At 45.7% G+C, this 24,212-nt stretch overlaps 1 protein-coding gene across 30 annotated transcripts in view; it reads right to left on the bottom strand.

Annotated features, from left to right (window-relative positions):
• The window catches only part of PDE10A (phosphodiesterase 10A), a 568,650-nt gene that overhangs the window by 17,202 nt on the left and 527,236 nt on the right, over positions 1-24,212 (bottom strand). For 28 of the 30 annotated variants that reach the window (XR_014843433.1, XR_014843435.1, XM_085021693.1 and 25 more), the window contains 2 exons: positions 22,018-22,173; positions 12,829-13,001 (listed from right to left, as the gene is read on the bottom strand). Coding sequence is in view for 28 of the 30 variants with exons in the window: in XM_085021693.1 (XP_084877819.1) it covers positions 12,829-13,001; positions 22,018-22,173 (329 nt within the window). In the remaining 2 variants the exon portion in view is untranslated. Of the gene's footprint in view, positions 1-4,425; positions 4,766-12,828; positions 13,002-17,269; positions 20,961-22,017; positions 22,174-24,212 lie in introns of those variants that run through there. The other 2 variants (XM_085021653.1, XM_085021663.1) reach the window with 2 other exon arrangements.

Here is a 24,212-nt window from a genome sequence, read left to right as displayed (position 1 = left end):
ATACACCCTGCTCTTGTGGGGCTCATGTTCCCACGGGCGGAAGGAGAAAATGAGGTAACACTTTCATGCAACGAGTCTGCGTAAAACGTATTTTAAAAGAGGCGGAAAGACAAAGATCAGGAAGAGAATTCCAGGAGAGATGACAGTATGTGCAAGAGTCCTAAGATGTGTGGTGTTTGAGGAACCGCTAGAAAGCCAGTCTGGCAGAAACGCGGGTCCGAGGAGGAGCGTGGGTGCTGCGAAGTCCAGAGACAAGATGAGCTGACTTTTACTCCGAGCCGGACGGTCAGATGCTGGAGGCTGTGAGGAAGGAGAGGCACGATGCCCGTTTTAAAGAGATCACGCAGGAGGACAGCAGCTCGAGTTGAGGTGACGCTAGCGGAGACGAGGAAGGTAGGATCCTAGAGGAAGAGCCAGGGTGAGACCTGCGAACCCCACGGGAGCGACAAGGACACGTCACCTTTCTCCCTGTCTCCCCCCCCCCCCCCGTGCTTTGCCCCAGCATCCCCACCCCCACAGACCGGGTGGAGGAACTGCAAACACAAGACCTGTCACAGGTGACCTGTCGCCCGTGGCTAGCTTTGCCTTCCCAGGGCTGCCCTATTTTAAAATTCTTTTCCCACATCAGGAGATCCTAGCATTCCCGAACTTTCCAAAAGGAAGAGAAAAGGAACCCCAGAGCCTGCAGGATTTCCGATGAGCCCCAGCTCTCCCCTCCTGCCCCCGCCCCCGGGCCCCTATCTTATTCCACACACTCTGCACAGTTAATTACCCCAGGCCGCCCTTCATTCGCATGAAACGTGTAAGCAGCTTTAGAAGAGATTTCAGGCGGCGCCAAGAAAACACATGAAGAGCGAAGCCTCCTGTGATCATTACTACAATTCCTCACGGTGGGAAGAGCTGGGACGCAGGGAGCTGGAGACGGAAGGGTCGGGGCCTCTAACTCCCTCACTGTCCACCGGGCTGTCCTCACTGCAGCCCCCAAATGCCGACGAACACGTTAAATGTGAAAAGAAAAATAAAGAGAGCTCGGTGGTAAAACAGGAACTGTACCTGCTTCAGTACAGGGCGTGTCAGCCAGGATCCCAACAGGACGCAGAAGACACAGCAGGAGAACTGGACCAGGGAGCGAGGGATGGCTCACACAGGCCTGGGCAGCAACGGAGGAACCAAGGGACGACCAGGCACTGAGGGCCAGACAGTGGCCGGTCCCCACCCACGCGTGGAGGGGCAAGGACAGCGAGCAAGGGCTGAACTCGTCCCCTGGGAGAACCACCAAACCAGGGGCCCGCAGGGAAGAAGCGAGGGGAACAAAGACGCCAGATCTTCTCCGTCCACACCACCGGCAGCAGAATCCAGATGGTAGCTGGAGGAAGGGCAGGGTGGGGCTGGGGGGCTGAGCGACTTGCCCCCAAGGGCCAAATGGAAAAGGAGGTGAGCAGATCTGGAGGCCAAACAGAGGCTGCCTAGCACACGGGAGAACACGAGGCCAGAGCTAAGAAGCTGTGGTTCCCACAGAAAAAGTACCTTTGAAACGCAAACTATTTAAATATCAAGTTGCACCTGTTTATTCGCATATGCATCAATATGGCACAGAAATAGAAAAGTGGTTTTAAAGCCAACGTTTCTCCTCATTTAAGACAATCTCTGCCATTCATCTTTGGGGACACAGAGCCAGCTCAAAACTGTCATGCACACATGCACACACACACAAACAAAAGAAATGCATGTCTTGCTTATCTTAGAGTGCGCGTACAGAAAGAGCTGATCAAAGACCAGACTTCTACTACGAGGCATCTTAATTCTAAGTGTTATAGCAGTTGAGTAGAGTCGTGCCAAGTGAGTAGAGTCGTGCCAAGTGATTAGGGAGCACTGAGAGAGAGTAAGCGGATGTTTTTGTTTAGAAACTGTCATGTAGCCTTATTGTAATTCCTGTTTTATTTTAAAACCAGTATTTGAAAAGAGACTAGGTTAAATCCTTTTCCCCTTAAATTATCATTGTAATTCTTTTTTCCTTGTTTTAAAGCTTTTAAAGGAATTTTAAATCACTGCAGCGAGTAACTTAAAGCATGTCTATAATAACCAGTGAACTTCTCTCATAATACAATCTATTTTGGTTAATTTACTAAGCATTAAACAGGACTAAGGATGCTACAGATTCTCTGAAAATATGATTTGAGCAAGTGCAGAACCAAAACCACAGAAAAGCTTCCAGCATCTTATTGTTTCCAAAGACACAGATAATCACCTTTGATGTGAGCATGGGCAGGATACAGTGAGGCTCTCACTAAACCAACTTTAAGTGTCAGCTCTCAGTTCTTCTTTTTGGAGAACCCTGGGTTGCTTTTTAAAAGCGCCATTAAGAAGAGAGAAAAGGAAATTAGATGTCAACGGAGACCCAGTCTTGAGCAAATGTGTGTCACAGAAGGATCTGCCGTTATTAAAAACATAATTCTAACTTTAAATTTATTTGCCTAACAAAATCCTTGGGTTAGTCGCAGAGTTGAGAACCCTGGCAGAGTAACTTGGGCTTCTGCATGTAACCTTAAATCAAGTGAAGACGCCAGTGATTTCACCTCTCCCCACATTTCAAGTTCTTCCACTGAAACATAATGCATGCTGAGCAGAAGGAGCCTCAGACACTCGCTGCTCTCGCAGGGGCCAATTCACCGACGCTGGAGGAAACCACACAGACACGTGTGTGGTCTCTCGAAGTGCAGAGCAGGAGCCACGCCAAAGTGTGCTTCTTCTCCAGCTCTGTTTCCCCGCTGTTTAAAGAAACGTCCAAGTGTTTAACACACCCTTTCTTTGATGTGCACCTCATCCTAAACTAGGGAAAGCGTTCGGAAGAAGTGTGGCAGAGGAACGTGCTTGGAGGGTACAAATATTCCCTGAGGTTAAGAGAATAAACTTTTTCATTAGTATATTTCCGAATGCTTTTAACAGATACGGTCCACAAATTAGCTGACTTTTAAAATACATGTTCGAGAAAGAAAATACATGAACTAAATGGAAATAAAAATTATAAAATTATAAAACCTATTCACAATTCACATATTGGCATTTTAATATCCGAGAAGATATTTTACTTGACTTTATAACTTAGAAAAGCACATCTGGTCTTTTATAATGTTTGCCAAAGTAGTCCTTAGGCAAGACTATATATTCTCCTTTCATAAGCCTGCGGTAATTCAAGAAGAATGCCCTGAGTTCTGCAGACGGTCTGCTCACTTTTAGGCAAAAGGAGACAATGAGCCGTAGATGTTTCAGTGAAAGCGAAGCTGCACTTGGCCCATCCTTGGTTTGAGTCCGGAGGTCGCTTCCCAATGAGACATGCGTTAACCCTCTGTGCCCCACGGCAACTCCCTTAGAAGTATGACTTTAATCTCCCTACTCGAGATTTAGAAATACAATTATTCTTAATTTAAGTAAAGGATGTACGTCTTTAGATAAGAAGCAACCTCATCCTTGGCCAAAGTTTGCCACTGATTTCATCAGATGAATGATGATCTTTTGTGTTTTAGCATGAATTCCAAGTGTAAGGGGAGAGGCCATTTATCAACTATCCAATACAGTAATTTTAATATCTCCAAAAATTATCTTCAAAGAAATTCCATCTATATTTATCTATAAAAATTCTAACAACATCAGATAAGTTAATTTATTAAAGTATAAAACAAACCAAACTAAATTGGCTATTTATGTAAGAGGGGAAAAGAAATACTAGGCTGAAGTAACTCCCTGCAATGGAAAAGGCAGCTGGAGCAGAGCCCGAAAGAGAACAAGATTTCACAAAGAAAGATACGACACTTCGAAGCAAAGATAAGCAGTAAAGGAACAGAATAAACTTTATTTAAAAGTATATTTCCAGCTAACAGACCACACATTAACTAACACGGAGAAATCAGCTCTGAAGAAGCATCCTTTTCAAACTACATGCAGAGAACCCCTGGCCACCGCGAATATGGCACAGCCAGCACTGGGGGCACCCGCCCAATGAGTAACATCAGTGCTCAAGGCCAGTGGAATCAGGAAGAGAGCATTTGGTCATGTTTCCTTTTTTTTTTTCTTTTTGCCTTTTCTAGGGCCACTCGTGTGGCACGTGGAGGTTCCCAGGCTAGGGGTCGAATTGGAGCTGTAGCCACTGGCTACAGAGCCACGGCAACGTGGGATCCAAGCCTCGTCTGCGACCTATACCACAGCTCATGGCAACGCTGGATCCTTAACCCACTGAGCGAGGCCAGGGATCGAACCCGCAACCTCATGGTTCCTGCGCCAGGGGAACTCCTGGTCATGTTTCTTTTGAGCACGAACAGCTTAAGCAGGAACATAAGGGAAAGACACAAGAACTAGCACAACCTGGAGTGGATACTGCCTGCCCTGCACAGTGCTCAGCGGATCCACTTCCACCGCTGTGATCAAGTCTGCCTGCAAACTGCACTTCCCCCTGGAGAAACAGCTGTCAAGACACAAATGATGACATGCATGGAACATCTGGAGCAAACCCGCGTCGAGGAAAGGGGTGGTAGAACAGGCATCCTGGTCACGGGGGAACTGATGTCTGTGTTAACTCCAGTGTGGTGAAGGTTCTCGAAGATGGAAAGGAAGAGAAATGAAGCGTTTCCAACAGCGAGGAGGGTACCTCCGAGCCTTTGTAAGGCATCCCTGTGACCTAACTCCACGTCTTCCATCTCCTAGGGTGACGCAGAGTGCCTCGCCTATGCAATTCCTTACACAGACCATCACGGAATCCGCATGAGGGAATCTACGAAAGGCCAACAAAGCCACGTCAGATCCATGAATTCTGCCCTTACCAATAATCCTAAAACAGATAAAAGCTTGCTCCGTGCCATGCAGAAGTCTGTGACTGCTTCTGTGAGCTCACCAACCCCTAATTACCTCAAAGGAATGAGATCTGCTCTCACGTGGTAAACCAGGAGCAACTCCATGTATTTCTTTTGATGATTTAATTTAAAGGCATACTGATATAATGACATACTCTCCCTCGTTGAAGAGCAAAACATTTGAGGAGCTCCTATTGTGGCTCGGCGGGTTAAGAACTCGACACAGTGTCTGTCTCTGAGGATGCGGGTTCAATCTAAGGATCCCACATTGCTACAAGCGGCAGCGTAGGCTGCAGATGTGGCTGGGCTCCTGTGTTGCCATGTCTGTGGTGAAGGCCAGCAGCTGCAGCTGCCATTCAACTCCTGGCCAGGGAACCTCCATATGCCACAGGCGTGGCCGTAAAAAGAAAAAAAAAAGAACAAAACATTTGAAACAAAAATGTCTGTTTATGTTTTATCACCAAATACATAGTCCTAGATTGCATATTTTTATACTTTAATTTCAGTGGAACTTATATAGAATTAAATGCATAAATTTTAAAGATAGAGGTCAATGACTCTGAAAATGTACACCGTCTGAAACTTCCACACCAAAGATGACGAGGATGTTTCATGATCCAGAAACCCCTTGTGATCTTTCCTGACAACACCCCTCATCCGACGCCAACAGCAGCCAGTCTGAATTCCATCAGAGTCACAAACGCTACTGATTTGTTTGGCGTGTTCTAGAACTTCACAGACATGTTTTCATACGGTATACACTGTTTTGCTCAGCGTAACGACTGGGATTTATTCATGAGGCTACACAAATCTGCAGTTTCTAAGGTTTTTTACTGCTGAATAGTAGAATATTTCATTACATAAATGCCAGACACGGTCTACCCATTCACCTGTTGTTGGACATGTGGGCTGCTTCCAGTTGGGATATATTATGAATAATGCTGCTATGAATATCCTTGTCCCAGCCTTTGTGTGAACACGTTTTTCGTTTCTCTCGAGAAACCTGAGTGCAATCTCAGAATGAGTGTATGTTTAGCTTTATAAGAAATTTTCAAAGTACTGTCTGAAGCAGTTTTAGATTTTACATTCCCATCAGCAATATATTAGTCTTTCAGCACCTCCACATTCTTGCCGGCACTTGGTACTGTTGGTCTTTTCAATCCTGACCATTCTAGTGAATGTGCGATGGTGTATCTATCACTGTGGTTTTGTTTGGTTTTTCCTTACGATTAAAGAGGTTGAAAAAAATTTCAAGTTCTTGCTGGCTTTAAGTTCTAAAAAAAATCTTTTGTTCTAGGTGCGCAAATGATATGCTAAGAAGAGAAAGTGGAATCATAAAATAATCAATTTAAAACCACAAAAGGTGGAAAGAGAGGAAGACAGAATTGGGAGCAGAGAACAAGTGCAAAAAAATAGAAAAAACAACAACAACAACAACAATAACAAGTATAGCCCATATCACTGCAACTATGTCAATATCATTTTAAATGTCAGTGATCTAAATACGCCAATTAAAAAGCAGAGATCATCAGAGTGGATTAAAAATCAAGGCCTGGATATATGTTGCCTGTAAGAGACATCTTTTAAACATAAAGACACATATAAATTAAAGGATGGAGAATGATGTCCCATGCTAACATTAGTCACAAGAGAATGAGAGTAGCTCTATTAACTTCAAACAGAACAGACGCCGGAGCAAGGAAAGGGGTCAGCAAGAGGGAGGAGCATTTCGTGACGATAGAGGGTCAGTACTCCAGGAAGACACAACAACCCTCAGCCTGCATTCCCTGGCATCAGAGCATCAAAATATGGGAGGCAAAAACTGATAGAATGGCAAGGAAAAATACATGAATCCACGACTACTGTTGGAGACGTCAACCCCTCTATCAGAAATGGACAGATTCAGCAGGCAGAAACTCAGTAAGGACATATGTGAACTCAGAAACTTCACCAAACAACCGGACACAGTTGACTTCTACACATTACTTCATCCAGCAGCAGCAAACACATTCTTTTCAAGTTCAAAAGAACCACTCAGCGAGAAAGACCACATTCCAGACCATAAAACACACCTTTTAACAAATTTAAAAGAACAGAAATCATGCAATGCATGCTCTTAGATAAAAATGGAATAACTAGGTATAAATAACATAAAATAGCTGGAAAGTCCTCAAATACTTTGAGATTAAAAACACTTCTAAATAACACACAGGTAATAGGATAAATTTTAAAAATATTTATAACTAAATGAACATGAAAACGCAGATTAGCAAAATTTGTGGGATGCAGTGAAAGAAGTATTTGGAAGGAAATTTACAGCATTAAATCTATATAAGAGAAGAGAAAAATATAAAATTCAAAATCTAAGTTTCTACTTCAGATAACTAGAAAAGGAAGAGCAAATTAAATCTAAAGTAAGCAGAAGAAAAGAAATAAAATTAAAGCAGAAAATGGTGAAACTGAAAACAATAAATCAATAGAGAAAATCAACTAAATCAAAACCTGGTTCTTGGAAAAGATCAATAAAATCAATAAGGTTGTAGCCAGCCTAAGAAAAAAGAATGTAAATTACTAATATCAGAAAAGAAAAAAGGAACATCTAAACTTAAAAGCTTTTATACGGCAAAGGAAACCATTAACAAAACAAAGACAAACCACAGAATGAGAAAAAAAATCTCTGATAATGAAGCAACTGACAAGGGATTAATCTCCAAAATATATAAACATCTCACACAGCTTTACATAAAAAAATTAAAAATGGTCAGAAGATCTAAGGAGATATTTCTCCAAAGAAGACAGACAGGTGGCCAAAAAAGCACATGAGAAGATGCTTAACACTGCTAATTAATAGACAGTCACAAATCAAAACTACATGAGGCATCGCCTCACACCAGTCAGAATGGCCATCATCAAAAAGTCTAACAATAAATGCTGGAGAGAGAGTGGAGGAAAGGGAACCCTCCTATACTCTTGGTGGGACTGTACGCTGGTGCAACCACTATGGAGAACAGCATGGCGGTTCCTTAAAAAAATAAATATAGAACTACCATATGACCCAGCAATCCCACCCTTGGGCAGCTCTCTGTAGAAAACCACAATCCAAAAAGACACACGCACCCCAATGTTCAGTGTAGCACTGTTTACAACAGTCAAGACATGGAAGCAACCTAAATGTCCATCGACAGAGGAGTGGATGAAGAAGATGTGGTCCATACACACACTGGAATATTACTCAGCCATGGAAATGAATGAATGAACGCCACTGAAGCAATACGGATGGACCTGGAGACTCGCTTACTAAGTGGGGTATGTGAGGAAGCAGCACTGGTCTGCAGGAGCACGTGGAGGTAGAGGAGCAAAACAATGGAAAGAAAAGCACCACAAAGGTGGCAGTCCCCAAGCAGACGCGGCTCGGATCCCCTGCGGCTGTGGCTGTGGTGGAGGCCGGCAGCTGTAGCTCGGATTCGACCCCTGGCCTGGGAACCTCCACCTGCTGCAGGTGTGGCCCTAAAAAGCAAAAAATAAATAAATAAATACAGGTGCATGAGCCCCTAATAAAGAAGTTTCTAAATACATGAAGCAAAATTGAGAAATATATAAAAATTCGTTACTTCTTATTTTTTATTTTTATTTTTTGTCTTTTAGGGCCGCACAGGCGGCATGTGGAGGTTCCTGGGCTAGGGGTCGAACTGGAGCTGTATCCACCAGCCTTCACTACAGCCACAGCAACGCCAGATCCGAGCCACGTCTGCGACCTACACCACAGCTCACAGCAGCGCTGGGTCCTTAACCCACTGAGTGAGGCCAGGGGATCGAACCCGCATCCTCATCGATGCTAGTCAGGTTCATTATCCACTGAGCCATGATGGGAACTCCAAAAACTCTTAACTTTTTTAATACTGGAAACTCTATTTCCACTAAAAACAGGAAAAAATACATTCACAAGTGATAAAATCTATAAACAACCAGTGTAATTTTACTGAAAAAGTGATAGGACCTGTGTAAACAAACTACATAAAAAGTTATTCAAGACTAGAAAGTCATGTCAGTGATTTCTGGATAAGAAACCAATACACTCTCACTTACAAGCAAAGAAATAAATGCAACATAACTGCAATAAAAAAATCACTTTTTTTTTTTTTTTTTTTTTTGTCTTTTTAAGGCCATACCCACGGCACACGGAAGTTCCCAAGCCAGGGGTCAAATTGGAGCTGCGGATGCCGGCCCTACACCGTAGCTTCTCAACACCAGATCTGAGCCACGTCTGTGACCTACGCTACAGCTCATGGCAATTCTGGGTCCTTAACCCAGTGATCGGGGCCAGGGATTGAACCTGTGTCCTCATGGATGCTAGTCAGATTCGTTACCACTAAGCCACAATGGGAACTCCACCAAAACTGCAATGCAGATATTTTTAAATGCAAAGACATCTGATAGAATATTCTTTTTCTTTTAAGTAGTCACAATGAAGGGGATAAAGAGTCATACTGTTTGTTTTACAAGCAAGCAGCAGAGTGGAAAACAGGCAAAAGCATATTAAATGTTAATGTCTCAAACGTGGGTATGAGTATACGTCTCAGTGTAATTTCTATTTTTCTTAAGTTTGAAATTTTTCTTATAAAAATACAAAAAATACACTTACTAAGTAATAATTTCCATGAAATTTTTGGAAAGTGAAAGATGAAGATTATCTTACCAGGTATGCATAGTAAATTTCAACATAGTTACAGTAATCGAAACAGTATGGTCACAGTTCAGGATTAGATAATTAGCATTTCAATGGCTTGAGGAGTCCAAAGAATTATTCAAGTTTATATGAAAACTTCAATTCAGGAGTTCCCATTGTGGCTCGGGGGTTAAGAACCTAACTAGTATCCATGAGGATGCTCATTCGATCCCTGGCCTCATTCAGTGGGTTAAGTATACAGCATTGTCATGAGCTGTCGTGTGGCTTGCAGACACAGCTTGGATCCCATGTTGCTGTGGCTGTGGCATAGGCCTGCAGCTGCAGCTCCAATTTGACCCCAGGCCTGGGAACTTCCATATGCTGCCTGTTTGTCCCTAAAAAGCAAAAAGCAAAAACACCTTCAATTCAGTAGAATAAATGGACTATTAATGAAATGGTTGATCAAGAAGAAACAAAGTTGTGTTCATAAAAATACAACTCCAGAAGCATTCATATAATATGAAAATTACAATTATAAAAATACACAAGGAACGTGTTAACTGGTATTCATATTACTTTGAGGATAAAGGAAGCTGGCCTTCACAGGAAAGGAAACAGATTTGATAAAAACAAACGACAGATGTGGCCTCATGAAAATGTAAATTTCTCTGCAATTAAAGTTTTATTTATCTAAAAGTTAGAATAAAATTTTTGAAAAACATCTAAAGAAAATGTACCATATAACAGGGAAAATTTTAATATCTTACCAATAGTATAGAAAGCAAACTGATTTATAAAAAATGTAAACAATTCAACAAGCAATACACAGAAGTCGTGAATAGACAAGCAGAGGTAGGAACAACCGTCAGCAAACATGAAAGGATCTTGAACGCGGTGAGCTATCAGAGAATCGCATATTTAAAGAGCAGGGTTTCACTCCTATGTTGGAAGAAGTGTGAATTTTCAGTCTTTGCAAAAATTTAACATGTGTCTAAATTTCTAGCGCCATATGTGATACGATATGTATACTTTAAAGGACAGTTGATAAGACTTTGTAAGAGAATTACTTATAGTGCGAAATTCTAGGAACATCTGATCCATAGAGAGGGTTAACGAGCCTTTGCCTAGTATGCCACACCATACGAGGCACAGGATTTTTACAAAGAGGCAAGCCTCTGGTATACAGCCAGCCCCGCTCTTCTGCGGGTTCTGCATCCGCAGATTCATCCAACTTCAGATGCTGTGCTACTTGCCTGCATCTAACCCTAACCCGAGGATACAGGGCCACATAGGGAACTGGGGACTAGAGCACCCTTTGACTCGGTTATGGGAGTGCTACCCTGGAACCCGTCCCCTGTGGACACCGAGGAAGGTCTGTAGGTACATTTAGGTTTATATCTGCACATTTATGCATCTATACACAGCAGGTCTCCGTAAGAAACCTGTGGAGAGGAGGGAGCCTGGGCCATTTTACATGAGGACTTGAACACTGGAATTCTGGTTTCCGCAGGGGCTCCTGGAAGGAATCCTCCCCCTGCCCTCATACATTAGATGGCTATATTCTTGTTTTTCTTGTATATGTTCCTGCACTGTTTGAATTGTTAGAACAAATATGCATTTCTTTTTTTTTTTCTTTTCACAGTTGCACCTGCAGCACATGGAAGTTCCCAGACCAGGGGCTGAATGGGAGCTGCAGCTGTCGGCCTACACCGCAGCCTCAGAAATGTGGGATCCGATCTGAGCCATGTCTGCAACCTATACCACAACTCATAGGATCATTAACCCACTGAACAGGGCCAGGGATCAAACATGCACCCTCATGGATGCTAGTTAGGTTCTTAACCTACTGAGCCACAATGGGAACCTCCACATATGCATTACTTTTAAAATTATTTACTGCCAGAGTGATTTAATCATCGTAACTATACAGTGTATGTCATTAACTCGTATACATGCACTGAGCACCAAGTATGTTATTTGCACTTAGATCTTTAATTTTCTATTTTATGATATTATTACTGAAACCATTTGCTAAAAACATACGCAAGAAACTTGATACTACTTACATGACTCTCATTTATAACCTAAAAACAAAGTATGCACATACTTTTCAGCAAGGCAAAGGGTACTTTAATCCAGGGCACATTTCTCCAATCTTACAGCTGCGAAGTTCTTATACTAAGATCTGTAGAAACAGGCGTTTGTTCACAAATACCATTCTTATGAAAAAGAACTGTGAACAAACACCTGTTTCTGCAGACCTTAGTACAAGAACTTCACACAAAACCTATGAGAGGCACAGACACATAAACACTGTGAATCCCATGCAAACTTGGGCTGCAGGCAGAAGAGCGTGTGCTGCCCTGTGAGACGCAGGCCCCTCCCGCCATCCTGGGAGGGTCCTGGCCATGAGCCCAGACCGCCCCACGTGGAATTAAGATGCGTGCTTTCCTCAAAAAAAGGTCCCCACATTATATATGCTTCAAGCTCCACAAAATCTGGATCTGCCTGTTTGTAGGTACATTGAATCACAAACAATTGCTGTTTAATTAAATGAAGGCACGGGTATCACTACATTCTATAGACATCACACTCTTGAGGAGGCAGAATACATGTAAATATGTGTCAGATGACATCATGACATATCTCTCTCCAGTCATTTGTAAGCCTACTGCTGTGAGTTTGGGGTAATGGAGTGAATTGCTTCTAAGAACCAGAAAGCAGAGTCCCCTAGAAAGAGATGTTATCGTCATTACCTTCAGAGGAGGCTCATGGACCCAAGACTCGAGGTCAGCAAGACTAGAAAAAAACCGGTAAACAAGTGTCTCCAAATCTAAAGACCAAGATGGCATTACTGAGGATGGACTTGGTCAGACGTGAAAACAGCAAAAGGAAGTCCTAGCAAGAGAAGTTGGGGTAGCCACCTACCCACTGGCAAGGGGAAGAGGCGCCGTAGCCAATGGACTGAGATCTAAGGGACAGGTGGGCGAAAACACCTGACACCAGGCACGTCACGGCTCAGAAAAAAAGGACTTGAACTACCTTAGCCTGGTGCCGCCGGAACATTTAAGCAATATGTTACTTACAAACCTCAATAATTCATATTTCCGTTACATCCTCACGGTACACTGCCAGCAATCTTGTCAAGGAATGAGACACCCAAGCAAATACAAAGTGCAAGGAAAACAAAGAAAGGATACCTCTTCTTACATTTCTTCTTTCAAATGTAAATTTGCGCCGAATTTCATTCCTGTTTTTAAATACAAATGCATCCAGATAACATTTCCCGGGCTTCTAAACGTTTAAAATTATTTTTACCTATGTGACTGGTTATTAAGGTTTAGCGATCCGGTCTGGTACATCTCCTCCAACTGTTTCCTGTTTCCAAAGTACAAAGCGAGGTCTGTGGCAATGATGGCTTTGCGGATGATCTCAAGCACCTGCTCGTACTCACTGGAGCTCAGGGTGGAGAAGATGTTGTGCCCTTCCAACTAGGGAAAAAGACAAACACCAGCAACAGCAAGCTGAAGCGCCAATCGTGGGAATTTTCAGTTACTTAAAACAGCACAGTCAGTCAGCGGCATGTGGTCAGGACAGGTTTGGGGGGAACAAAAGGGCGGTTGGAAGTGACTAGTGAAACGAATGTTTTCATTTCTCTCTTAAGACACAACAGTGAAACCCCGACTATGAACTACTTAAACTATATGACATCATTGCCCACCCAAGTATTTAAATATAAATATACTTAAAGCATTCAAATGTCATATACCCAAGTATTTAAATATAAGTATATACCTAGTTCTGGGATACTTCTAAGTAAGTAAGTAAAGGACCGGAACATATAAAATAAGTAAAAAGCTTTTCCTTTTAAGCTAATTAAAAACCTCAATAATTTTCACATTATACTGGAAATGAATGGGCTTACAAAGTCATCCATATCCTTGTCTACTTCCACAAGCCTAATGAGTAATAACCTGCTTTTTCTTATCCCAGATGAAACTGTCCCTCGACCTGGAAATAAAATTTAGGCATCTCAAAAACTCTCTACAGGCAAGTGTGCTTTACACACAGCACAAGTCGCTGAGCTGTAGAGACCACGAGGCCCTCGTCTCTCCTGTCCTGGTGGGAGCTGCACACAGCAGCTCATCCCCCAAACAAGACCGGACACTGGTCATTTGGATTCTGTTGCCTCAGAATTATTCTTCTGTATTTGAATCTTTAAAAAAGTGTTCACAGTAATTTCTTCCTCAGAATTTTAAGTTTTTATTTGTAACTGAGATTAAAATGGGTCAGTTTTGTTCAAACAAAAAAGGCTGTGATTGCATTTGTGGGTTCAAATTATTTTTTAATGATTTATTAGTCAACATAGTTGTACTATAAATTGACTTTTAACTGTTCGCACTTAAGCTACATTTTTTTTTAGCTGATAAAATACATTGAAAACTTGAAATTATTAAAGTGTGTTTCTTTAGAAAGTCAGACACCTCCGCAGATACTGCCTGTTTCCTATTGCTCCGAAATAGGGCTGTGTACCACTTATTTTCAATTATCAGAATCTTTCTGCATTATTTCTTTTAAGGCATTATATTTGTATTTAAATTATCCTATGATAAATGTAACAAACGGAGTTAGTTCTCAGTTCTTTTTTTTTTTTTTTTTTTTTTTTGTGGTGTTGTTGCTATTTCTTGGGCCGCTCCCGCGGCATATGGAGGTTCCCAGGCTAGGGGTTGAATCGGAGCTGTAGCCACCGGCCTACGCCAGAGCCACTGCAACGCGGGATCCGAGCCGCGTCTGCAACCTACACCACAGCTCACGGCAACGCCAGACCGTTAACCCACTGAGCAAGGGCAGGGACCGAACCCGCAACCTCATGGTTCCTAGTCGGATTCGTTAACCACTGCGCCACGACGGGAACTCCAGTTCTCAGTTCTTTTTCTGACAACGGCAGCAGTGAGGACTCCCATGTGTAGACTGCTCTAAGGTTATGAATCCCTTTCAAACACATGATTCCACTTCCAAACTATAAAAGTGAAATAACCTTGGTATCTCACTGAAATGAAGTATTTGCTGAAATATTCACAAAACTCTTGACTAAGGAAAAACTGCAGTACTTATAAAGCGATTACTTCAGTCAGTTTTAGTAATGCGATTTCCTCTGAAGCAGACCCCGTAGGTGTAACAGGGCCAGAGAGGTAGAGGACAGACTTGAGCTGAGCACAGGAAGAACCCCCTAAATGTTGAGAGTTTCCAGGTGAACTGGGCTTGGGATGCTGAGCCTGGAGACATCGGACTGAAGTCGGTTGGCAACTGATGGGGACAGAGGTGGGTGTCAGCACCAGGAAGGTGGGCGAACTCAATGAACTTTCCAGCCCCTTTCAGCTTCCACTTGACACTTTTATTGTAGAAGCTTACAAGACAGACGTCTTTAATCTGACTCCTGCTATGACATCTGCTTTGCTTTGATCATAAGGCAGGTGAAGCAGCTGGCCTCTGCTTCAACCCTAATGCCTTATGACCAGCGCTCCCATCTCATAAACATGGTTTGTTGGACGTGTTTGGCTGGGACTCACACACACGTCGGCTGCTGGCAGGCGGTCCGAAGAGGAATCACGTGTGCTAAGTATTTATATGCTTTATTCTCTCTAACAATTTAGAGTGTGAAAACTACTCTGGCATGCTGTGAAATCCATGTTTTACTCTCTCTGGAATAGGGACTTCTTAGCCTGGATTCTCTAAATTCTCTTAGGGACTGCAGTGGGATGAATTCACTGGACTGTACATAGTATGCAGCGTGTGTCACGCACAGGTTTTCCTCGGTCGCTCAAACGCGTCCATGACCTGAGACGAATGAAGACCCACTTAAAAGGACCGCCGCGTTCTCCTGGCTATTTCAGAGTCAGTGTTTCTGCCACCTCCTTACTTGTCAATGTTAAAGGACAACATTAGGCGAGGAAAGATCAGCAGTGAAGCTTTCTAACGGAACAGCGGCACCCAGGACTCTCGTCCTGCCTCCTTCAGCATCTTACGGAGTGAAGGGAATACATCATAAACAAACAACACATGGCACCTTCCCTTCAAGACAACACGTGTGTGTTCATCGACACTTCGCTCCCACCAAAGCAAAATAAGGGAGACACAGCAACCAAGCACAGCAGAGACACAGCGTAAAACATTTGGAAAGCTGCAATTTCACATTAGTTAACAACCTAATAAAACCTCATAAAATAATAATATACTGTTACACACCAACTGATAAGTTTATTACAGCTAATGTGCAGCTTACCTTGTTTGAAGCTGTATTCATTCAAGGCAGTTGATTCCATTTTGAATTAATCAAGCATAAAATAACAAGCATTTTATACCCAGAAATGTTTACAAAACCCCCAAATGGGTGGGCTGCATGTAATTCTCCTGTCTGTGAGAGCTTACGTGGGGCTCTGTTTGCAAAGGCTCTAAGTAGCGGAGATTTGTGACACATCAGCACACATCAACCGCGCTGAAAGGGCCCTAACCCTGAAAGACTCCTCTAGGACTCGCTCGTAGGGGACGGTCTTCGAGGCCCTCGAGCTCTCCAGTGTGCGGGTCCCGTGGGTTCTCGGCATCCCGAGTCACGAGTCACGGCTGGAGCCCTGCTTTCTGGCCACGGCCGGATCCTTCCCACCCCAAAGTGAAGAGTGTGTGTCTCGTCTAGCAGATACCTAGTCTGTAGGGTTTCACTTCTGCAGGGGTATTAGGACTTTACCAAAGCCCTAGGCCACATAAATTCATTTTTAAGGAGTGCGCGGTCTACCAGGAGAGAGAAGCACACAGAAAAAGAGCGTGCAAGGGTCTCCACGATGAGGGAGGTGAAGACCCTGGGGACACGTGGGAGGCTCCTCCTGAGTGGTGACAAGAATTCTGAAGGGGAGTTCCCACTGTGGCTCAGCAGGTTACAAATCCCACTGGTATCCAGGCAGATATGGGTTCCATCCCTGGCCTCGTTCCGTGGGTTAAGGATCCAGCGTTGCTGTGGTTGTGGCATAGGTCGCAGAGGTGGCTCCGACTGTACCCCTAGCCCTGGAATATCCATACGCCGCAGGTGTGGCCCTGAAAAGAAAAAATTCTGAAGGATGAGGAGCTGCAGCGAGAGACCACGTGTGTTTGGTGGGGACCGTAAACACGGGCGAAGGCCAATTCAACAGAGAACTGGTGAGACCTGGTGAGAACTAAAGTAAAAGTGTCAAAAAGGGCCCGGACGCAGAACTGAACTACAACGTGGAAGGCAGCAAGGAGCCGCCGATGCTCTGTAAGGTGGGGACACGCTGAGGTCTGTGCTTCAGAACAGTCACCCTGGCAACAGTGTGGCTTGCAGGTAGGTGGGAACAGAGGCAGCGCGGCAGACAAACCATCTTTCCTCAGCAAGTTTTTAAAATATCATAAATAATTCTCCCCAAAGCCCTGTGCTGCTTAGCTCTACAAAAGAGACTGTTCTGGAAGGGCTTGGGTGATCAGATGTCAGTATCTGCACGCCAACCAGCCCCGGCCTCACCCCCAGCAATCCTGCCCCCATGGGCTTGTGAATCACTGTCACAGGAAGCGACAAGAGGAGGCTGACTCATTCTTGGGCTTTGGGATGAAAAAAGTCAGTGACGCAACTGACTGCATCAAGCATTCACGACAACGCCTCGAAAAGAGACAGAATATTATTTTGATATTTAATCACCTACTGCATCAAGCCATATGCAAGGAAACATAAGAGTAGAGTAATTAAGAACACATATTTTGGAGTCAAACTCTAATGTTTAATAAATATCCTTTGCCACGTGCTGGCTGTGTGACAATGAGCAAGTGAACCTGTTTGATGTTCATTGCTCTTATCTGTAAAATGGAAATGAATAATAATATCTGTCTCACAGGATAGCATAAAGATCAAATGCACTAATAAGAGCACAATTCTTAAGTGTGTGGTTTATAGGAAATACCTGGTAAATGAGAAAATGATTTCTGTGACGACGATGATAAAATCTTCCAGTGTAACTTCTGCAGTCGAGTGAAGGCAGAGGGAGAAACAAGCTAACAACCACACAGATGTGCCCAGAAGTGAATTTGACCACCAAAGACCATCTCTATCTATTTAGAATGTCTGTAGAAAAAGGCAGATTTAGGAGTTCCTGTCGTGGCTCAGAGGTTAACGAATCCGACTAGGAACCATGAGACTGTGGGTTTGATCCCTGGCCTTGCTCAGTGGGTTAAGGATCCGGTGTTGCCGTGAACTGTGGTGTAGGTTGCAGACACAGCTCGGGTATGGCCTTGCTGTGGCTCTGGTGCAGGCTGGCAGCCACAGCTCCAATTCGACCCCTAGCCTGGGAACCTTCACATGCTGCGGGTGCGGCCCTAAAAGGCAAAGGGAAAAAAAGAAAAGAAAAGGACAGATTTAAGCTAACCTCTGTAATACTCTGTAATAAACTAATATATTTTACTTAGTTTATTAGCAGGGACAGTGTTGAGTATAAGTACAACATTCAGATGAATTAGAAGAATGATTTTACTGTGTCACAAAAATGCTACTGCTATAAAAGGTAATAAAAATATCATGAGATCCCAAAGTATTGGGATAAACATAACTTTTTAAAAATCCAAACATATTTCAAAACCACTAGATAATTCAAGATTAGGGAGTTCCCTTCATGGCTCAGTGGATAACAAACCCGACTAGTATCCATGAGGATGCGGGTTTGATCCCTGGCCTCGCTCAGTGGGTTAGGGATCTAGCATTGCTGTGGCTGTGGTGTAGGCTGGCAGCTACAGCTCCAATTTGACCCCTAGCCTGGGAACCTCCGTGTGCCACAGGTGTGGCCCTAAAGAGTAAAAAAAAAAAAAAAAAAGATAATTTAAGATTAATGGAACAATGAGAAATTTTTCTTAACAATGAATAGAATTATTCCTAATTGGTCTGTTTTCTCCTGAAGGCTCCCATACGCAGCCACGGGCCAGTCTTCGGGATCTGTCCTGACGCCCCGCGTGGAGCCAGTGAGCAGCTCAGCAAAAGATACGAATGTGGCTTCTCTTTTCTCCGATGCTCCGATCCCTCCCCTTCCTTCATTCCTGACTTAACCGCCTCCCCGCTGCCCACTCAGTGGGGAACCGCCCTCTGCCTCCTCGCAGCGACCAGGCGGAGGCTGGCGTGAACGCCAGCTGCCTCTCGATGCCCCTGTACCACGAGGGGGTCTGTGTCTGCCCCGACTGGACTGATGCTGGCTTGTCAACGTTTTCTCGTTCTCTGCTTGCTGACGGTCACACAGGGGACTCTTCCCCATGCTCCCCCAGTTGCCCAGATTAGAGACAAGTAACCATGGCAACCGCACTGGAACTCCGCATTCGGGTTAACAAGACCGTGACACACACCCCCACACACACGTGCTCAGCTTTGCAGAGCCCGAGGAGGAGCAGTCGCTAACCATCGTCTCCGTTCTCTGAGAGGCCAGGCTGAGAGCAGAGGGCAGGGGGGAAGCCGGTCGCTGCGGTGAGCACTGGACGGTCAGAGCCGTCAGAGGGGTCTGTGTGATGGGACGACACATTGTTCCGTCCCGTTCTAGGGCCTGGATGTTGACGTTTTTACTATTCCCCAGGGATGTCCCCTCAGGTGGTCAAGTCTGGAGGTGTCCTGACAAAACTGGCAGGACCTGGTGACTGGAGGTGGGGTGGGGGCGGGGGACGACTCTGACAGGGTCACTGACCCCCTCCGTGGGTGACAGAGGCGCCACCACAGAATGTGTAAGATCATGGGAACCGTTTTGGCTGCACTGAATGCCCAGTTCAAGGGGTTTGGAAACAGACTCTTACTGCGCCCCCGTGTCTGGATCAGACACAGAGGTGTGGGGACCACAGCCTCGGGGATAGCTGGGAATGCAGAGGGCGGGCCAGGTGGCACTGCGAGAAGATCCACGTGAGGGCAGAGGTGGGACACAGCCCTTCCTCCCCCGAGGAAGGGGTCGGTACTGGAGGGGCAGCGACTTACACTTTTGTTATCAGAGAAGTATCATGAGCATCTGCAAAATGAGCAGCGTACAGAAAGCTAAGGAAACCCTCCCGAAGCGCCCTGCCATGGAGATGGGCCCCGCTGCTTCCCCGGTCACAGCTCACACAGGAGGGCAAACCAGATGCGAGTTCCGTTTTCAACCGGTGGGCTTGTCCCCTGCATCTGCGGCCATGCCCGGTTCTCCTACCCAGCTTTCTGTTCTGGAAATCTACTGCGTATCTTCCCTTCCCTAGGGACAGAGGAACCCATGTGCCCTCTTCCTCGCCTCACCAGGAGCTGAAATCCCTCCTCGAGGACCTGGAACCTAGCTCTCCTCCAGCAACTCTGTGGATGCCGACAGCTTCATGGAACTTAACTCGCTGCCTTGAGTTCCAGGGGCAATGCTCTGACGGTGGTTACGTAACACGGAGCCCCCACCTTGTGGGGGGTTTGGAAGACAAGACTAGCCCTGGCACCTCCTTGGTGCTGGATGGCAGGCAGCATGTGGGGCAGTCTGCCTGGCTGGAAGCCGCCCTTGGCTGGGTCCAAGCTCTCCACCCCACCTGCTCTGTATCACGGCTGCATCACACAGTCCATGTTTTATTCCATCCAGCAGCAACGTTCTTTGCAATCCTGGCCTTTTTCAAAACAATTCCATTATATTTAAAATAGGTTTTCCAAAAAAACTTAACGAAGGCTATTAAAATTCGTTTGCAGATGAAACTGCCAGAAATGTTGTCATAGTCAAACGTACAAGTTCACTTAGGACAGAGGATGCACGTGGGATTCAGTGAGTCCTTGTTGTTCCCAGTGAAGCATCCTGATGTCATCTCTGGCATTTGCCAGTCTTCCTGTACCAACAAGCAGCCTCACGTGATGAGCAAGGGCAAAGTGGATACAACTGTCAGGAAGTTTTATAGTGTTTACAAAAAAGCACGTTTCAAAGTATATACACATGGGTATGTATATATCACACACACATACCTATATGGGTACACACATCTAAATTCCACACACACACATACACACCCCACACACACACCCTTTTCATCCAGCTTAAATTGCTGGGTACGTATGTATGTGTCCATCCATCCAACCTCCACCCACCCATACACACAGCCTTACAAACATACACAAGGTACTGGTGCCAAGGGACCCGCGGGGATGGTGACCACCTACGGCTTTCAGGGGCAGAACCAGCCCGTGAGCAGGTGGGACACTCAGCCCCTGCTGGATGCAGCCTGGAGATGACCGCAGCAGCTCCTCTCCAGCAGGCCTCTCCCTCCCGACCAGCAGGGCCTCAGAGGAGCACCTGCGCTGCCCTAAGCTCCTCCTTTACCTGCGCGGTCCTGAGGCAAAGGGTCCCGACAGGTAAACTTTGCCGGGTTTGGGAAAGACTGGAGTGCAGCGTGGTACCCACCACTGGGGCAGTGAGGACAAGGGAGGAGAGAAGCTGTGGAGAGGAGAACAAGCCCGGTGGTCGGAGGGCGGCCTGGGCTGCTGAGGGAGGAAAATGCACCAAGGGGCAAACACCTTCCTGCTCTGCAAGGTGCCAACAGCCCGGGGCTGCTGAAGTCGCTGCGGGGCTTTGCTGTACACAACCCGAAATGCAAACTCCTTCCTGCAGACACGTCATCAGAAGCCTAAGGAGACTTCTCTTCCTACTTTGAGAGGCTGACAGGGAGAGGAAGAAATAGGGGCCACTATTCTTAAGTCAAACTCAGATCTAAGCTTAAACAATTACCCGTGACGGAAACCAGACCATTGTGAGCTAACGGGCACTTTGCTAGGGTGAGTTTGAGGAGAAGGGTTTAAGTGACGAGGGAGCATGTGTGGCGGTGACGTGACTGTCGGTGTCTACATCAGTCACTAACGACACCTTAAAAGCAATAAAATGAAACTTAAAAACACACCGGAGAGGAGACCCTGTTGCGGCGCAGCGGTTAACAAACCCGACCAGGATCCACCAGGTTGTGGGTTCCATCCCTGGCCTCCCTCAGTGGCTTAAGGATCTGGCGTTGCCGTGAGCTGTGGGGTAGGCCGGCAGCTGCAGCTCCGATTTGATCCCTAGCCTGGGAACGTTCATATGCTGCAGGTGCGGCCCTAAAAAATAAGACAAAAAAAAAAAAAAAAAAAAAAACCCACGCAAGAGAAAAAGCAAAATAATTTCAATGCACTTAAAATATTACCTGCCTAACTTTCAAGATTGTTGTCCAACACATTCTGGTTCAAGAATATGACAATCACATAAGTTAAATTAACTCTGTGAAACAAACTTTGACTTAGGATATAATGCACTTAAAAATCTAACGTGACTGCAAAATATATATAAATCTTTAAAAAGGTCTTTCTTAAAAAAATCATTATCTAAGGATGACTCTGAGTAAGAGATTCTCTGATAAATACAGCTGCTGTTTTTGAAGGAAGCCATGAGAGCACCCCTGTTTTTCTCATCAGCCCTGAGACGCTCTTGGAAGGCGGCGGCCGTGCGGGGCCCTGGGTGGCCTCACCTGGAGGATGGACACGGTCTGGGAGAAGTGGTGCTGCTCCATGGTGGACGTGGAGTAGAGAGCGGCCAGGGGGTGGTCGAATTTCTGCAGGTAGCTGTTGCTGAAGCCCCTGTGGTCCAGGTCGTGGCACAGACACGCGATTAGCAGTCCTTTGCGCTTAAAGAGACAGGACAGTACAGAGACGTTCAAAACAAAGAAACGGGACCTGAGGCCGCTTACAGCCTCGCATCGCACACACAGCGACACGGTCACTGACACGGCCAAGGTCCTTGTGAGTCTCTCGGGTCCAGAGAACCTCACTCCCTTTTTTTTTTTTTTTTTTTTAGATCAGTTTCTTTGTTTTTCCGCTTATGAAGCTGACAATCAAACGACTCGAGTTTTCCTGTCCAAGTCTGAGAAAAGTGTAGGTGGTATCGAATTAGAGCAAATTGAAGCAAATGTTCCAAAGAATTACAGAGAAAGCAAATCTGCAAAAGGAGGGAACATTTCAGTTCTTCATTCAAAAGTCTATTCAACGTTAAATTTTAACAACGTGGTTGTCATTATAAAAAAAAGGATATAACAAGTAAGGCCTGTGAAAAATGGCAAATTGTATTGAGAAAGAGAAAGCGCAGAACAGGCGAAGAGGACTGAGGCGAGGCGGGTCGTGTGCCCAAGGCCGCAGTTAGACGGGCCCCTGGAGAAGGCGGAGTGAGCACAGCTGCAGGCGCGGGGAGAAGCAGGTGCCCGGAGGCGGGGAGCACAGGCGGCCTCACGGGGAGCCTGCCCGAGAGCCCCGCGATGGGCCAGCGCCACCCGCTGCAGGGCCGGGGGGAGAGGAGAGCAGAGAAGAAGGGCAGGCGGGGCCGGGTGAAGGTCTGCTATTACATGCCAACCAGGGACCGGGTGAAGGTCTGCTATTACGTGCCAACCAGGGACCGGAGATGGGCTGTCAGCAGAGGAGTGATGTTTGAAGATCCCCAGGCTGCCCCAGTGGCGAGCAGACTCCAGGAGGGTAAGAGAGGCCAGTAAGGAGGCCTTCTGGTGAGTCAGGCAAAAGGTAACAGAAGCTTAGAGCAGAGGCAGGGCCACGGCGGCTCAGGAGACAGGATTCTGAGCTGATTCTGCAGGACTTTGGGACAGGCTGGGTGTGAGAAAAGGAGCGGGGTGGCCAGGGAGGAGGCAGCACCGCTGCCCTGCTCTCCGCCTCGGGCACTGCAGGGCCCTGGTCCCCGAGATGGGCGCGGGGCAGGGGGAGCAGGCGGCGCCAAGCTCAGGAATCTAAGTGCTGGGGTCCCTCCCGGGAGCCCCGCGGGGGCAGCGGCTCAGAGAAGAAAACTGAGCCCCGGCCCTCGGACCCGGAAAGGCACCTGGACCAGTGAATCTTCTGGTTTCAGAGAAAAAAGGAGGGAGGAGCAGGAGGCAGCCAGTACAGCAACCCTGCGGGGCCTGCGGCAAAGAAGGGCCCAGAGCTCAGGAGAGGCAGAGGGAGGGAGGCCCGGGTGCAGGTAACAGCGCAGGCCACGTGCGCAGGGTCCGAGAGGGAGGAAGGACCCGCAGGAGACGTCCTGGAGTCAAGGCCAGGTGGAAGGACGGGCTCCGGGGAGGAGCCGGGTGAATCACTGGAGAGGGGGTGAGGGCGGGGGGTCTGCACACAGCCCTCCAGGTATATCTGCGTCTGTGCGCCCTACCCCTGTCCCCTGCCCTGAGCAGTACCGCTTTCTCGGGCTGAAGGGTCTCCCAGACACCAGCCCCTCAACTGAAGACATTTGCAAGGGATCCGTCCTACGTGTTCAGAGGCCTTAAGACAACTGAATTCTGAGGGTCATTTTATTTGGGGGCTGTTCCCATATTTTATGCTGCTGTGTCAACGATAATGAATCTGGTAAGAAATCTCAAGGTTTTAAAATCTTACACAACGGATAAAAGCTTTCTAATTTTAAAATCGATTTCATTTTCATTGATGTTCAATAGTTTTGCTAAATGTCAAAATCAAGCATCTGAAAATAATTTGCAAAATATTACTGTTAACATTTTCCTTTAACAAGACCAAATAATAATTTCTAACACTCTATTATAGACTAAATATCCTTGTTATAAAATGTATTGTAAATATTTGTGTATGTTATTTGGGGATTATTTTTATTTTATTTATTTATTTATTTGTCTTTTTGCCTTTTCTAGGGCTGCTCCCATGGCGTATGGAGGTTCCCAGG

Source organism: Sus scrofa, chromosome 1 (genome assembly GCF_054392235.1).
Source record: "Sus scrofa isolate SSC_HxYL_T2T_F1_AM1 chromosome 1, Sscrofa_HxYL_maternal_Yorkshire_Landrace_v2.0, whole genome shotgun sequence".
NCBI classification, from domain to species: Eukaryota; Metazoa; Chordata; class Mammalia; order Artiodactyla; family Suidae; genus Sus; species Sus scrofa.
The sequence above is the reverse complement of the archived record's forward strand: the minus strand, read 5'-3'. Positions and strand labels throughout refer to the sequence as shown.